Raw genomic sequence first — 17,344 nt, 5'->3', positions numbered from 1 at the left:
AAATTACTTCTTTTGTTTTTTAAATTCCAAGTAGTGCCTCTATCAGAAATACAAAGAAAAACTTGTTACTCTGCTCACTTTCCTAGGCTACAAGGGGATAACTGAGAAGTACATCTTAGTGCCTGGTTATGAATTTTTCTAATCATGTCAGATGAGTACAGTGTAACAAGAAAGGGAAAAAAAAAAGTACTGTGCCTCTCTGTGTTACCAAATGGGCCAGTCGGTAATTTAACTAGAGCCCAGCTTAATGAGGTCAGAGGAGCTGGAGTTTCAGACCCTGATTCCAGAAACGGGTACCTACCAAAGTCAGGGCAAGGCATAAGAAAGCTACATAGAGAGGAATAATGCCAGGAGGTCAAGGAAAATGGTTTAGCCCGGATATTCAGTTCTAAGAAAAATGTGATTGGTGGTGTTTGAAACTAGTTATTCAAAGAAAAGAGAATGCGGGCTGATCCCTAGGTGAGGTGTAGTTTTGGCTCAGCCTTCTAAAACTAGAATCCTATTTTCATTATGCAGAAAGGAAACTTTGAAGTATCTTCATTAATTCAAAAGATTTTATGAGATATGGTCTTAATGACAGTATGAAAAAAATCAAAGCCCACAGCAGTCTTAGTTAACAAGGAAACATTGTGATTTAGATGCTGCACATAAACTCCTCTGAAGATGAGGGCATTGTGCTCCCAGTGGGCCACAGCATCTACATATAAAAAATCTAAGGAGTTTCTCAGAGTCCAAAGCACTGTGGTCAGGGTGATGATCAATACCTGTCCATAATAATGATCTGTTTAGTTGAGTAAATGGGAAACATTATTCAGTCATCCAAAATATCTTCATCCAGGTTGATATCTGTTGTGTCAATATCTTCTAATTCCAAATTATCCAAATCTACTTCCAGTTCAAGTAAACTCTGCAAAGAAAAGGAAGAGGGTGAGTTATATGGTACTGTGTTAAAGCCAAGTTATTAAAAGTTATCTGTGATTCATGATCCAAAGAGAACTAAAACAACAGTCCAAAAGGGGCATCTTCTCATTTCAAAACCCGTGCTCTGAAACTGATTACATCACTTAAAATGCAGAGGCCTGCACATCCTGCAGACATTTGCGGGGAGGGAGGGTGAGGCTGGGGTCCAATAAGAAGTTGGGTATGATGTCCGTACCTTTTCTTCTTTGTTGTCTGTGGGGGGGGCCACAATAACAGGAGTAGGAGAAGCAGGTTTCCCATCAAGTTCCTGAAAACCCAAGTAGAAACACATGAAAACAAAGGAATTTGTTCAGGAATTTGAAATTTTTCCCAAAGGGAAGGCAGATCAGGATTGGGAAGTGGGAAATGGTACTTAAAATCAACAGATCCCAACCAGACTCTCTCATGTCTGACTGACCTGCTGAGATGCAGATCTTGAGGGCTCAAAGCCTTTTGCCTCTTCCATAACATTTCTTTCTTCATTTGGCTATCAAAGAATAAAACAATGATGAAATGAAATATTCTGAAAGCATAATTCATCTATAAACTTGGCCTAAATCCCAGATACTAGCTCTTAATCGAACCATAATGTATGTGGTGCAATTCAAAACCTTAAGTCGTGAATGCCTTTCCACCCTGTAGTCACACGGGATGAGGCACCCCAGGCACTCACCGTGACAAGTGGGTATTGTTTGGCCGGCCACAGGTCAGCATGTGTTTCCTTCACCCATTCTTCTACAACGAAGGCTTCTTTTAATCCAGGAAAAAGGTTTTCATATTCTGTTGGATCAGCGAGGGATTCTGCTGCTTTCTGATTGACTTTTGAGAGATTTCCTCTCCAGAGTTTCACCACCCTATTACAGATATCATAGAACCATTGGGAGACTGTTAGGGGCTCTGTTTTTATCTGAAACATTTCTTCCTAAAAGGAAAAGTCTGTACCTTGAAACCTGACTGGGTAAGTAAGTCCGTGCCAGGAAGGCAGCTTCTGGCAGTCGTCCAGTTCTAATCAAGAGCTCCAGGCAAGCATCAAGCCTAAAGATTAAAAAGGAGAAGCACTGTTACCAAGAATAAACGCCGTAATAATAACACTTTTACCACATTAAAGAGATGTGGGTTTAGCGCTGGCAAGTCAGCACTCCCTCTCCAACGCACACAGACACCTCTCTTCTGTCACTGAGCCACTACCTGTCATCACCAGTGTGTTACATAATGGGCTCCAGAAGTGTGAGAGGTTTTTCAATCACCTTAACTTCCCTAAGAAGAATCTAAAGGGGCTTTTTAAAACAAGGTAGCTTAGATGAGCACATTTAAGGGCTTCAGAATATGAAGAGCAGAAACTCGGTTTCACAAATACAGTTTTGCGGGCAGCATCTCTAACATGGACTGTGCTGGACAATCCAGTGGTGCCCAGTAGGAAAATATCCAGGTGTCCATTTTCTTTTTTAACTTTTTCCTGTGTAAGTTTGATAAAGTGGGTAACGTGCTTTAGAACTCAGAATTTTTTGGATTTTAAAAAGGTAATACCTTTTGGATTTTAGAAAGTACATATACCATACGTTACATAATACCCTCAGCATCAGAGTCACAAACATCAATATTCTGCTACAACACATGAATACTAAATGCAATAAAAACAAACCAAGTGGCATAAAAGCAACTAATAATAATACTTCAGCGTTTAGGCCAAGTTTTGCCACCAAATAAAATATTCTCAGAATGTTGTTGGGTTTTTGAGTTATTGATAAGAAATAGTGGACCTATTCTTATAGGTATATAAATTTACACATACATGTTATAAAACACACACATTCAAAGTTTTTATGATTAAGTGTGAGGTTTAAAAAGTACGTAGGGCAAAGTTAATGCTTTTGTGTTTTATTTCATAATACGGTCAACTAATCATCTGATACGCACTAACTGCTAGACTTTTTAATACATTTTTATGCTTTACAGTTGAAATCAGATCTAAACGTAACTGGCATCCTCATCCACCTTATTTTTGTTGTAAGCAGATCAGAATTATTCCACTTGGGTAAAATCACCTGCCGTTCAGGTACCAAATAAAGCAAGCAGCCCAACAGCCTCCTGCCTTCATTAAATAAAATACCTTAGCCAGTAAGTGGCAGGGCTGTTGAGAAAGCGGTTTAACGTTTCTCCCAGTTGAGCCTCCCTGAGCAGCTCATTTTGCTCAAACATTTAGACCAAATGTTAGTGGTAAGAACATCCTTTGCTGAAGAGCATCCTTTGAGTTCTTCCAAAGCAGCACTGTCCTCCTGCCTGCTGCCATCAGCAGCACCACTCGGCCAGACATCAGCGCTCTCTCCACGGTTCCTTCTTCATGTTCCTCTCCAAAGACCACCCTTGAAGTCAGTGCAGAAGTCAGTGCTTTATTACTGTGCCCACCTCTTTCAGACCTTGGGTTAATACTTACTTGCCCTGTAAAAAGTAGCTCATGAATGCCACATTATTCTTGCCGTCTCTCTCCGCACCCTCTGCTAGCTTGTTCACCATAGTAGCATTTCCAGAGGCAGTGGCCAAAAGCAACAGACCCCCATAATCCTGTGCATGGTGCAGGCACTCCTGGGCTAGACCAAACTGGCATTTACTAATGGCAAGTTCAGCAAGTTGTTTCCACTTCTGTTCTGACTGTAAGAAAAGAGATTCCACATTAAAATATCTCTTAAATAAACATTTGAATTTCCAACATCAACATTATTCTGTTAGTCTGAACATTATTGTACTAACAATTTTATATTTTCTATAATTATAAAATACATATTTTATGTATACTGAGCTGTGCTTAAGTAGGTTCTATCAAAATAAGAACGGAATGACAAAATGTATAATGAGGAAATTGAAATTATTCACATACATAAGATTAACTCAAACACAAATCAAATTTAATGCTACATGTGAATAATCATCAGCCCGTTATATTTTTATTTTGTAATTACATAGTGAAACTAAAACTAACGAGTTTTAAGGTTATTAGACTGCTGTAATTATTTTAAGGAACGATTGAATACCATTTTTTGAAAGCAGAAAAAACTTTTTATGTCCTTAAATATTTAAGAATAAATATTATTTATGTCATTTGTAGCTTCTCAGAAATCAAATAAAATGCTGCTCATTTGGATCTTAACATAGCTAAAATTTATTTAGTACATCTGAAATGAATTTACCAGTAAATGCTAGACTTAAACCACAACTGGGAGCCCTCAATATACAAAATATACAACGATCCATAAAAATGTCATTAAACTGTCTCAAAATGTCAGAACCCTTCTTTAAAACCAACATCTTCGGGCTTCCCTGGTGGCGCAGTATTTGACAGTCCACCTGCCAGTGCAAGGGACGTGGGTTCGTGCCCCGGTCCGGGAAGATCCCACATGCCGCGGAGCGGCTGGGCCCGTGAGCCATGGCCGCTGAGCCTGCGCGTCTGGAGCCTGTGCTCCGCAACGGGAGAGGCCACAGCAGTGAGAGGCCCGCGTACCACAAACAAACAAACAAAAAACAACATCTTCCTCACTAGTTTGGGATATTGGCAAATTACTGCTGTGTCTGCATCCTTTTAGAGTTCCAGACTCCTTTATCTACTATCTTCTAGCTTTCCTTCTCTTCCAAAACAGATCTCATGTAAGATTAAAAAAAAAAAACTTTTTCTTAAATTACAATGCTAAGAATATATTAATAAGAATATAATAATATATATCTCCAATATAATCCATTTAATCTATGCAAAGATAAACGTAATTCATTTTTTAAGAAGACCCAAGAAAGGCGGCAACCTCACCAAAATGAGTCACTAATTTGCATTTCAGAAAACTTTAAAACACAACTTACAGTAAACACATATAAGTACCTGCTGACCCTTCCATCAGTTACAAAAAATCATAAATTAGTACATACCTCTGCTTCCACTGCTAATTGGTACGCAATTTTTAGTTCTCCAAGCTGAAGAGCAAGTTCAAAGCGATGCTCGGGGTCTGTGGATACTGTAAGAGCTTGCTGCTTGAAGCCCTAAACAGATGAAATATGTGTTTATGTACAGAAGAACCTGTGTGTGTAGTCTACATATACAGTGCACACACATGGCAAACAATCCATTGCTCTCTCAAACTAAATACGCTGCTGACACTGGAAGCCCCATTACTTAAATCAAACAAAGTAACAAATAAAAAATACTCTTCAATTAGAAGACAGAAAAATTAAGGAGCTGTTAAATTAACTGGTAAAAAACAGGGCAGACAAAATTCAGTCACACAACGTCTACTGTTTTCTAAGCAGTGGAAGCTGACCAATGCTTGAGAAACTCAAGTAAAACAACAACCAGTAAAATTTAGAAATGTAAAAGTAAACAAATGTCAAAAAGAAAAGGATTTTGGAAAGTTGACTGAACAAGAGCCACTTCAAAAAGAGAAAGACAGGCACAGTGGTGTAAACCTAGCTGTCCGTAATCTCCTGAGCTGGGCCTTAGCGATCTAGTCCAGTGCCTCAGAGAAAAGGAAGTCGAATGTAAAACCTTCCAATTTTCTATCATCTGCAGGTCATTTAGCAAACATTTTGCTTTCAGGTCCTCATATTGATCTGGTGTCACTACCTATGCCTTTACTGTTGGTCTCATGTCCAGTTTACTCATCAGCAAGTATTCCAGAGCACAGAAGTCTAAAACTGCCTTCCCATGCTCCAGTCAACAGCAACAAGCTTTCTTTTTTTTTTTTGTGGTACGTGGGCCTCTCACTGTTGTGGCCTCTCCCGTTGCGGAGCACAGGCTCCGGACGCGCAGGCTCAGTGGCCATGGCTCACGGACCCAGCCGCTCCTGCAGCATGTGGGATCTTCCCGGACCGGGGCACGAACCCGTGTCCCCTGCATTGGCAGGCGAACTCTCAACCACTGCGCCACCAGGGAAGCCCAGCAACAAGCTTTTAAACCGACTACTGTAATTACTATATTAGCTTCTCCCTCAAGACAAGCAGGGATGATGGGGTCTTCCCTACGGGCAAGGTCTTCAGCTCCAGGGATGTGGTATATGAGTCAAAAAGCTCAGGCTGCAGAAGACTTCCTCAGACTGAGAGTGAATGCTCTGTTGGGGGCGGTCAGGATGGAGAAGCTGGACAGGTGTCGGAGCTCTGTCTGGGTAGACATTCAGCACTGCTGTATCACTGTGCTTAAAATAACTTCCCAGACTATGCAAGCTACCCTCCCTCCACTCTCCCAGGAGTCCAATGTAACAAGGCATTCTGAATAACCTGCATTCCTCCCTTTCTTCCCTAGCACTGATGTAGACAATATAAAATCCAAGAGTGGAGGATGGAAGATCTATAGAACTAGCCAGATACAGGTGAGGGCAAAGCAGATGGAATGAGTGGGCTGTATACACTTACTTTTGCTTTCCTGCAAATCCCCACTGAAATGACACTTAGGGGGTTCTTTTTTAAAAGCATAAACTCCCAAGGACACACAGAAAGGCAGCAGAGACATTAGTAACAATTTTGGAAGCTCGAAAGCTGGTGGAGGAGTACAAACATTCAAGTTAAAACACTAGAGAAGACTAATCCCTAAATCAGGAGTGAAGACAGCATAGAAACAACCTGATTCACACCTCAGAATCCCCAGAGGTGTCTTGTGAAGGGTAGTGCTAAAACCAGCAAATAAACAAAACTGCCTGAAAGTCTATATAAGAAGCAGTTAGATACCCCAGGTCCCCACTCCTTTCCCCGCCCTGAACTCTTGACACACACAGAAGACAGGAATCTTGTTCTTTGGAGAGGGTAAACTAGAGGGTCCCCAGTCTGAGGGATCCCTGAACACCCAGAAGGAGTGCTGAGTGGCAAAAGGAAAACAGGAGATTATAAGAATGGATGTTGAGACTAAATATTTGAAATACTAAATACTGAGACACCAAGCCATACTCTGCTCAGCCCGCACAAGGATGGTGATTGGGGAGCTTCTCTGTAAACTAACCAGCCAAAGGGGTAAGACTTAAAAATACTAAAATGTCAATGAGGGCCATATGCCAGCCTGAACAGTGCCTGGTACAATATTAAGTGCTCATTAATTTCACTAAATGAATAAATGAAGAGTCATTAAATTCATTAGATGAAGATACTGACACTGATTGAGGCTCCCCAATCAAAAGGTCCAGCCACATCACATTATTTTTAGTCCAGCCAATAAATTCACCCATAAACTCAGATCTTTTGACCTGCTTCTTAGACCTCCACTCTTAAATGCGTGCCCAAAGATCATCAGATACCTGAGGAAAATCTTTAAAAGGAAAGACAGAGATCAAAATGAACCAATAAGCAATCTGAAGAAAGCATACCACATAAAGGGAACAGAAAACTCAACAACAAAAACTATCATTCATACCCTTACAGAGGGTATGAAGAGAAACTTTGATCCATAAACAAGATTTTAAAAGTCCAAGAATAACAAAATGAGAAAACCAGTGCAAGAGGTCCAACATCTGAATAACAGTTGCACAGAGAGAATTTAGAAAACAAAGGAAGGAAATCAACAGAGAAATGATTCAAGAAAATCTCTCAAAAATGAAGGAATGAGTTTCCAATTAAGAGAGCTCATCTAATACCCAGCAGAATGAACAATAACTGACCCCTACACCAAGGCCCGCCATCATGATAACATCACAGGACAATAGGGACAAGATCAAAAAAACTTCCAAAGAGGAAAAAACAGATCAGGTACCAAGAATCAGGCATATAAATGGCTTTAGACCTCAACAACTAGAAGCTAGAAGGCAGAAGGCAAAATAGAATTTCGTCTTCAAAATTCTGAGAGAAAATCATCTCCAACCTACAATTCTATATCCAGTTAAACGGCCAAATATGTTTTAAAGTAGAACAATGGCACTTTCAGATAATCGAGGTCACAAAAAAATTTACTTGCTATTAATAAATAACCCTTTTCTCAGGAAACTACTGAAGGACGTACTCCAGCAAAATGAGGGAGTAAACCAGGAAAGAAGATAGGGAATATAGGAAACAACGGATCCAACTCAAGAGAGCCAAAGGGAAGCCCCAACATGATGGTGAGGGGATATCCGTGATGAGGGCAGAAACCAGTTCAGCCTGAAGCAGACTGAACATACTGAAAGGAGATTTCAAGGAAATCTGGAGAACCATCAGAGTGGGGAGAATAACCCTAAGCACATAGAAAAATAAGCAAAGTTTAAAAAAAAGAAACAATTATTAACACCAGGGGAAAAAACAACTGCAAGGAGAGAAAGCTATTGCTATAATATATCACATGGCTCAGCTATGAACAGTGTTTACACAGCCACAGTAATATAAACAATGAATACCAATTTAATCAAAATTATGATGTAACTATATTGGGAGGATAAGGAATAGGAAAGTGGCATGTATTGGTAGAAGCAGGGGGAGTGAAAGAAAGATAAATTCCTCATCTTGTATAGAGTGGAAGGTCCCAAGAAATGCCTAAAGCTGAGAAACAGCAATATAAGTGTGTTAGACATGTGGAAATAAATGCCAACAGAGTCAGCTAAAATAATTACAAGTGATTACCGCTAGGGAGTAGAAATGAGAGAGAGAGGGAGGGCTGTTTTTTCCCTAAGCCTTGCAAAACGTTATACTTTGTGCACATATAACTTTGAATTTACACTAAAAATTGTTACAGTAAGGAAAAGGCTTATCAGGTAAATTTTATGTATATTTTACAAAGGGAGAGAGACGAGAGACAGAGAGAGAGAGAGAAGCCAGCTAGGATAGAGAAAAATGCAGCATAAAAATGAAAATACTGATAGAACAGAAAAGAAGTCTACAAAAAGGGAAGACTAATAATCACCTCCAACATTTAAAGGGGATGCGAAGGGCAATGAGAAAGGAGGAGGAGGAGTGTAACAAGTGACTTAAATTCACAAGAGAAATTCCATTGCCATAAGGAAATCAGTGGCAGTTAAGAAATAAAGTTCTTCAAATTCGTATTAACATTCGTTCAAATTGCTGGTTTTTTAAAAACGCACACAAAACAAACCACCGACCCCCACCCCCGTACCTGCTTTTCCAAAAAGTGAGCAACCCTGGTCCTTTGCTCTTTCGGGATGGTCGGGAGGACCTTATCAGCCATGCTGAAGTCTCTCCGCATGACAGCTGTCTGGTATTCCAGCACTGAGACCAGCAGGGAGTAGCTAACGATGTTGAGCTCCTTATCCCCCAGATAAAGCCTGTTGTCTTTAGGGATATAGCCCAGGAGATACATCGTCCTGTAAGAGAAACAGAAACTAATTTAGAACTAAGCCCAAATCAGTACATACACACACTCTCTCTCTCTTGCAGTCACTCACTCACTCTGCCTCTTGCTCAAAATCTTTCCATTTGATTGATGCAATTTTGGTTAGCAATTGCCACCTATTAAAACGATAACGCTGAAAAATCAGGCCTATCATTGTTAAAAGCCAGCAATTGGTTTTGTTTATGTTTAACAAGTATGCTTTTAAATTTAGGATGCTAAAGACAAAAAGCAAAACGATACTCAGCTACCTGTCCAAGTGGGCAATGGTGACTATTTCTCCTCCGACATAATAATTTAATCTGTTCACAGAACTTGTGTAAATGAAGCAGTCGCCTACCCACAGCCCTGTTTTCACAATTTCCTGAATCTCACCAAGAACCTGCAGGAAAAAAATAAAGTCTATTATTATCTTATTCAGCAATAGGAATCCTGTCAATGACAGAAAACTGAATATAATTAGGGGTGATACGTAGAATAAGAAATGCAAAGAAAGAATCCTATTTCAAGAAAGAAAATCTTTCCTTGGAATTTCTACTTTCTTCATTTAAGAACAGATTCCTGGATGAGTATCTGTACTGTAAAATCTCACTGTTGCATCAAAGCTGTAATCTAAGAATGTGTTGATCTAAACTCCTAACATACATGAGACTGGCATAATAAGTATTTCAAAAAGTCTTCCAAGACACCTCCACAATGGATGATTCATCTTTACATTTGAGAGCTCATTTTAAATAACTCTGGCTAAACTGTCTTAAGACCAAAACACCTTCTAACTTCCTTACTGAAAGATAATCAAAGTTAGTCTAAAGGTTTCCTAAAATCAAAGCACAAATTTCTTTTGAACAAATACTTTCAGACCCTGATCTCTGAGCCAAGATTTTAATTTTCACATTTTACCGTAACTCCTTAAATGCTTATTAGTTTCCCCAAACCTATTTTATAGTAAAATGTTATAAGGAGTGAAGTTCTGCTATAAGAATATAAATCATTTAAAAACAAAGCTAAAGTTGTGCTGATGCAATTACTTCAAAGCCATCTTCAATGCCATCTTCAGTAACTCCCTCATGTGTTTCCTGTGCAGCCAAAACTTTTTCCGACAGATATTTAAGGATAAAAAATGACTCTTCAGTGGCAATACAGACGAGCTCTCCAGAGTCAGACCAGAAAATCTGCAACATAACAAACAAAAACACAGATAAATGATTTCGGATTTCTGAGTGGGTATGACAAACTGCATACACTTTGTTTCCTACAAGATTTATCTTCCTACATTAAGATACTAAGTATACACTTAACAATTCTGTCATGTATATACACACATATTTGGGAGGGTGGAAGGGCACTACTGTTCTATTTATAAAAATGGAAAGACCTAAGGGAAGCAGCAAGGAGCACTGGCAGTAAGCGCCAGGTGTGCTGAGATTCAGAAGGGCCCTAGCCTATTCCTTATTGCTCTAGAATAGTGTTTCTCACTTTTTTTTCTTTCCCATTATGACCCCCACCCCAAACCTTTTTAAGGCATTTTTTTCCCAATCGTCTGCCCCTGAAGTTTTAGTATCACAGATACTATATGTCTATACATATATTAACACATAAACATATACATAAGGTACACAAACACATAATATGTATAAACATATGAGCATCTATGCTTTATAAAGAGTGTACTTTTTTTCATCAATTGGTTTCAGGAACCAATTTCCTCCCCCTAGGGGATGACATCCCCCTGCTGAAAATGCATGCTCTAGAAGACAGAACCAGGACCCTGGGGAGGTGGATTTGTCTCCACAGATAGTTTCCTGACAGTTAAAGCTGTCAAAGAAGCAGGCAGATCTAAAGGTTGAAAATGTTGTCACTGCAGAACGGCTACCTAAATTTTAAACAGCCATTATCAGGTAAAGCATGAAAAGGCTTTCTGAACTGAGTGGGAGACTTGCAGGCCCTTCCGGGTCAAGAACTCCCTGGCTACTTATCTTCAAAGCATTAAAGCCATTTAAAATATGAACAGCACTTGGCACTTGTATAACTTTTTATCCTTTTCAAAAAGCCCAACATCTACTACCTCACTCAAATACCACGACTCTACTTTTCTAAGCAATCCTGAGGTACGTGGCACTGTGTCCAGCACAATGGAACAGGGACAGCAGGGTACAAGGGTGTTTTCTGGCCTCAGGGACTCAGAGCTTGTCACAAAGATGTACACTCCAAAAACAGCAATGGAGGGAGCTCACGTGTTTGGGCTGAATTTCAATTCTGCGTATGAGTTCTGTATTGTCCCAGTCATAGAAAGCTAAGCCATTTACAGATCTGACTCCCAGTAAGAAGCCTCCATAGATACCTAAAAAGAACAAAAAAAAATATGTAGATCTTCAGATGTTTTTGAGCCATTACAAAGCTTCTAAAATTGTATCATATATAAACAGCACTCACTTTCCGCTCCAAAATCTGGTTTAAATGATTTTTTTTCCTTAAAGTTCTTAAATATCTTTACAACACTGTTGCTCTCTCTTATTGCATATCTGGGGGGGGGAAAAAAGGAAAGCAAACATAGCATATTATGTATATACTAAACTGCAATTCCACCAAATGTTACAAATATATTCAAATATATGTGAGTAGTGAATTATGCAAAAATATAAAATTAATAGTTGAAAATTCAATATTATATTTTTTCCTCAGAGATCAGTGACCTGCTTACAGTTGGACAAATAATGAATGGGTTTCACAAGGTCTATTACACAAATTACTAGGGCTTACAAACTATTTTAGAAGCTGAAAAGATCCAAATGTTCCTCAATAGGTGAATAACTAAACCAACTGTGGTCTGTTCATATAATGGAACACTACTCTGCAAAAAAGGGAACCAATTACCCATCCATGCAACAACATGGATGAATCTCAAAAACATTATGCTGAGCAAAACAAGCCAGACTAAGAGTGCATACCACACAACTCCACTGACATGAAACCCTAAAGAAGACAAATCTAATCTACTGGGGAGTAGGGGCTGGGGTGCTGACTGTTAAGGGACACAAGGGGATTGTTTTTGAGATGACAGAATTGTTCTATATACCTTGATTGTGCTGGTGGTTATGGATTATATCCATTTGTCCAAATTCACTGAAATATACACTTAAAACAGTACATTTTATTTGGTATAAATTATACCTCAATAAAAGTAACTTAAAAAATAAAAACTTTTATTATAAGTGGCTCATTAGTCAGCCATGTTTGGCAACAACTTAATAAATCATATATACTCAGGCCTCTGCCTTGAAAAGGGGCTGTGGTTGGATACTCGGGAGTATATGAGAAAGTGATCTGACAAGTACTTTGCTCAAGACGGGAAAGATGCTGAACAGGGTCTGGGCTGGATAAAGCTGAAAAGAGGAAACTATCAAAACGGAGGGAGAGGTATGTTGAGAGAGGTAAGGCAACCATGCTTAAGATGGTAACAACGTACTTTTTAGTATATGGAACTGTGCATGAGTGAATTTATTTAGGAAATTTATGAAAAGATCTTACCTCTCAGTGACCTTTTTGTTAAAAAATAAAAAGCATGCATCTTACTATGCAACAATGAGGCTTAAGTTACCCACTGCTGGCAGAAGAGGCAACACAAAATATGGGGAAAACAAAACTAAGAGAACTGTAAAGATGTAATTCAGTGTCTGAAAAAGACGTGTAAGCCCCGAAGTTTATTACATGCACCAAACAGGAATCAAAATGGAACTGGTCAGTGACTATAATAATTGAGACATAAATTTTTCCTGTTTTTAATGAGACTATTTTATGAACATTCTGAATTCAGACAGAATTTGTTAAGAATGGGACGTGAGTAAAGAAATACTTTTATTTGAATTACGCAGATAAATGTGGTTTTTCCCCTTTTCTCCACTTTATTTAGAGATGTATAAAATTTGAGGATGCTTAAAGTTTATGCAAGGAATGAACAGATTTAATTAGGTATAAGTTCCTAAAAGGCATTCTGTAAGCCCACTACTGTTTCGAGGAAACAGGTTCCTCTGTGTTGTTCTGTTTCATTTTCAAATTAGGATCCCAAGTCCTTGATTTAGATTCTCAAGGAGGGTAATGATATATTTAAATAAAATGAAATGAATCCTAAGATAGTAAAAAAAAAAAAAAAAAAGAATGGGAGGTAACATTACAGAAAACGAGTTTTTTTTTAAATATCTTTATTGGAGTATAATTGCTTTACAATGTTGTGTTAGCTTCTGCTGTATAACAAAGTGAATCAGCTATATGCATATGTATATCCCCCATTCCCTCCCTCTTGCATCTCCCTCCCACTCTCCTTATCCCACACCTTTAGGTGGTTGCAAAGCACAGAGCTGATCTCCCTGTGCTGTGCGGCTGCTTCCCACTAGCTATCTGTTTTACATTTGGTAGTGTATATATGTCCATGCCACTCTCTCACTTCGTCCCAGCTTACCCTTCCCCCTCCCTGTGTCCTCAAATCCACTCTCTACATCTGTGTCTTTATTCCTTTCCTGCCCCTAGGTTCATCAGAACCTTTTTTTTTTAAAGATTCCACATCTATGTGTAGATAACACATCTATGTGTTAGCATACGGTATTTGTTTTCCTCTTTCTGACTTACTTCACTCTGTATGACAGACTCTAGGTCCATCCACCTCACTACAAATAACTCAATTTCGTTTCTTTTTATGGCTGAGTAATATTCCATTGTATATATGTGCCACATCTTCTTTATCCATTCATCTGTTGATGGACACTTAGGTTGCTTCCATGTCCTGGCTATTGTAAATAGACCTGCAATGGCAGGGCAGGAATAAAGATGCAGACGTAGAGAACTGACTTGAGGACATGGCGGGGAGGGGAAGCTGGGATGAAGTGAGCGAGTAGCCCTGACATATATACACTACCAAATGTAAAATGGATGGCTAGTGGGAAGCTGCTGCATAGCACAGGGATTCAGTTTGATGCTTTGTGACAACCTAGAGGGGTGGGATAGGGAGGGTGGGAGGGAGGCTCAAGAGGGAGGGGATATGGAGATATATGTATACATATAGCTGATTCACTCTGTTGTACAGTAGAAACCAACACAACATTGTAAATCATTTATACTCCAATAAAGATATTAAAAAAAAAGATTCATTGAGGTTTTCATCAAGATTACATCAGAATCTAGCATCTCTCCCCAGGAGCTCAGAAAAGGGCAGCGGCAGCTTAGGATGCCAGGTCCTGGGGAGGGCCTGCCATGGTCTTGATTTGAGGGCCTACTTTGCCTTCAGCCCGTAAGTACCAGGCCCTGCCTTGGGCTCCACCAAGGAAATAGGTGCTGGGTCCCCGGTTTAATGTGATTATTGTATCAGATTGAGTGAGCCAGCTCAATACTGAACACAGAAAAGGCAGAGGCAGCTCAGGCTGCATAGCTGCCCCTGACCAATCTTCTAACACAGCTCTGGTGAGAACTGTTCCTTAACATGGTGAAGCACAGCCTACACTGAGCCTTGCAAACCTTTTTAATACAGCTGCACAGAGAACACCCATTGGCAATCAGGGCAAGCTGGATATGACACAGCCAAAACTTACTCTGAAGAATCGTGGGCCCACGCAAACTCCTGGGCAGACCCAAAGCTCTTGTTTCTCAGTGCCATTGCTGTGTAGATGATATATTCGCCATCACCACACACCACAACAAACCTAGAAATTATAGAACCCAGGGAGGGAAGCACAGAGGACCAATGACATGTAAAAGTTAAGAAACAATGATTCATCTTTATGGTGAAGTATTTCTAATAACAAACATTATTTCAGTTGACTGTTACAATGAACCTATTATCTTTTAAAGTTATATATTTCTCTGAATACGGAGCTAGACATAAATATTCCACCCAACAAATCAAAAGCAGATTATGAAGAGGGGGTTACTGCTGAAAATGTTACTGCAGTGGCCTCTCTTATAAACAAAGGGTCAGGAAGATGAGAAAGGGTGGAGGCACACAGGGGAAGATTCCACTAATTCGACGAGCATCTGTTGAGCACCAAGATGCTTGGCAGTTTGCTCATTACATTTACACCATAGGAAGGCACTATCTTGTTGCAAGGCTATCTTCATTTTAAAGCTGATCATTCAAATGAATAAAGATATCTTACCCCAGTTTTTAATGACTGTTAAATTTATCAAAATAAACAGGATATTTTAACAGTTAAATATAAGAAAAAAAGAATGTTGCATAGTCAAAATTTTCTCAATAGACATATTGGCTGTTAGTAGATTGCCAAGGTGAAATGTAAAACTTAAGCAAGAAACATTTTATGATATTAAGGGGAAAAATGCAATGCGTTCTTAATCTTCATAAGAAAATTTTATTACAAGTAATTATGGGTACCATTTACTGAACTAGGCAGCATACTTGGTTTATATACTCTGTCTTTTTTAATACTCAGGACAGCATTATAAAATGCCAAGATCTATTGTAAAGTAATTTTTAAAACTCACAGGTTTAAACTTATTGTACTAGAAACTCTCCTTTCACAAGATGTTCAGTGCTTTACAAATCTTAAGGGAGAAACAGAGCTGACGATTCAAATTACAGAGAAGAAGCAGAATTATTAGCAGTCCCCATATTTTTTCAAAAGACAAAGACCTCACAACTCTTCTCCTTAAGAGCAATGAGTCAGCAAGTATTTAGAGAGCACCCACTAAGCCTCAGGATAAGACATGATTCTATGCCTCGAAGGAGCGGAAGGACACATACCAACACATTTGAAATAAAGAGTCAACACAAAACTATTCAACTGTTCAAAACTGCGTGGTGGGATGAGGCCAAGAAGGCAACTGTGCTTCACCTTGCATGCCAACCCGATCAGAAGCATGGCTGCCTGCTGCTGTGTTGAGGATTGTGAGGCCACGGCAAAAGCTCAATGAGGAATGCCCACCAAAGGGCAGGGGTGGGACATGCTGTGGATATGCAAACATACACAGAAGCCCAGAGGGAGATTTTGGTGGTGGCTTACCGCCCATTAGGATTGTGCTGGATAGTCTGAGGGTATATTTCACAACTGCCCATATCCTTTACTGCCAGTGGCAATCTTTCTCCATCTTTAATTTCAGCATCTCCCATTGCTTTTAGGTTGGCCTGCTGGACTTCTGAATGTTTGGCCCAAATTATCTTTCCATTGGCATCCATGGACATGGCAGGTTCCTCCCGGCCAAGCTGGAGGAATGACAAATGACTCTTAGCAACGAAAAGGAAAACAAAATAAAACCACAACAAAATAAAACCACGAAAAAATAAACATTTTCTATTTTCATTTAATGGAGGGCTCCTTTCTTGCACTTTAAATCTCCGGAGCTTAATCTCTTGAGCTTAATGACAGAAGTGCCAGTTTAACAAAACTGGTGACTTGGAAGATAACTGCTTCCCCTATGTCCATCTATTCAGAGACAGTGTAATGAGAGATTACCTTCACAATGATGCTCCCTTCATCATAGCCCAAAGCAACGTTGTTGGACCCTCGCAGGCTGGCCACACACCATACCCTCTCCATGCCATAATTCAATGTGCTCTCGAGGCGATAGGTGCTTGAATGCCAAATACGCACGGTTCCTGAAAACAACCATGTGAATATGCCCTTTTGATTTGAACAACCAAGAATGAACTGTCAGGTGAACCAGCCACATAGAAGTCTTTATATTCAAACAGAACACACTTCCTGACAGCTTCATTTCTTGATCTACAGTCTGTGATTTTATAAAACAACATAAATACATAATAGAAAATTTATAAGAAACTAAAACTAAGAAATGTGATCTTAAGTGTGAAATAATGACAGGATTCCTGGGTACAGTGCCCACTATGTGCCAGATGCTTTCTATACGTGATTTCTTCACATCCTTTCACTGTAATCCTATGAGGCAGGTATATCTATGCCCATTTCATAATGTACCCAAACCACACATCTATGAAGTGGCAGAGGCTGAATTTCACCCCGGGCTTTTAGACTCCAAAGCACAGGCTTTTTCAGCTTTTCTCTAGCACTTCTGGGTGTCCTCTTATTTAAGTAACAGAGTCAAAACACGTTAGAATGATGCTGATAATAATGCCCCTTTGCTCTT

General features: G+C 39.4%; 1 protein-coding gene across 1 annotated transcript in view; it reads right to left on the bottom strand.

The window, feature by feature from the left end:
• Positions 1–540: 540 nt before the first annotated feature.
• COPB2 (COPI coat complex subunit beta 2) overlaps positions 541–17,344 on the bottom strand; it is a 29,103-nt gene continuing 12,299 nt past the window's right edge. Inside the window, exons 8-22 of the mRNA XM_081234604.1 lie at positions 16,693–16,835; positions 16,243–16,442; positions 14,815–14,925; positions 11,669–11,757; positions 11,470–11,576; positions 10,264–10,407; positions 9,487–9,617; positions 9,002–9,209; positions 4,873–4,983; positions 3,395–3,609; positions 1,903–1,995; positions 1,634–1,814; positions 1,379–1,447; positions 1,157–1,228; positions 541–907 (exon numbers count right to left, since the gene is read on the bottom strand). Coding sequence (XP_081090730.1) covers positions 812–907; positions 1,157–1,228; positions 1,379–1,447; positions 1,634–1,814; positions 1,903–1,995; positions 3,395–3,609; positions 4,873–4,983; positions 9,002–9,209; positions 9,487–9,617; positions 10,264–10,407; positions 11,470–11,576; positions 11,669–11,757; positions 14,815–14,925; positions 16,243–16,442; positions 16,693–16,835 — 1,970 coding nt within the window. The 3' untranslated portion in view covers positions 541–811. The remainder of the gene's footprint in view (positions 908–1,156; positions 1,229–1,378; positions 1,448–1,633; positions 1,815–1,902; positions 1,996–3,394; positions 3,610–4,872; positions 4,984–9,001; positions 9,210–9,486; positions 9,618–10,263; positions 10,408–11,469; positions 11,577–11,668; positions 11,758–14,814; positions 14,926–16,242; positions 16,443–16,692; positions 16,836–17,344) is intronic.

This window comes from Mesoplodon bidens (assembly GCF_964165515.1).
Source record: "Mesoplodon bidens genome assembly, chromosome: 5".
Classification (NCBI taxonomy): Eukaryota; Metazoa; Chordata; class Mammalia; order Artiodactyla; family Ziphiidae; genus Mesoplodon; species Mesoplodon bidens.
The sequence above is the reverse complement of the archived record's forward strand: the minus strand, read 5'-3'. Positions and strand labels throughout refer to the sequence as shown.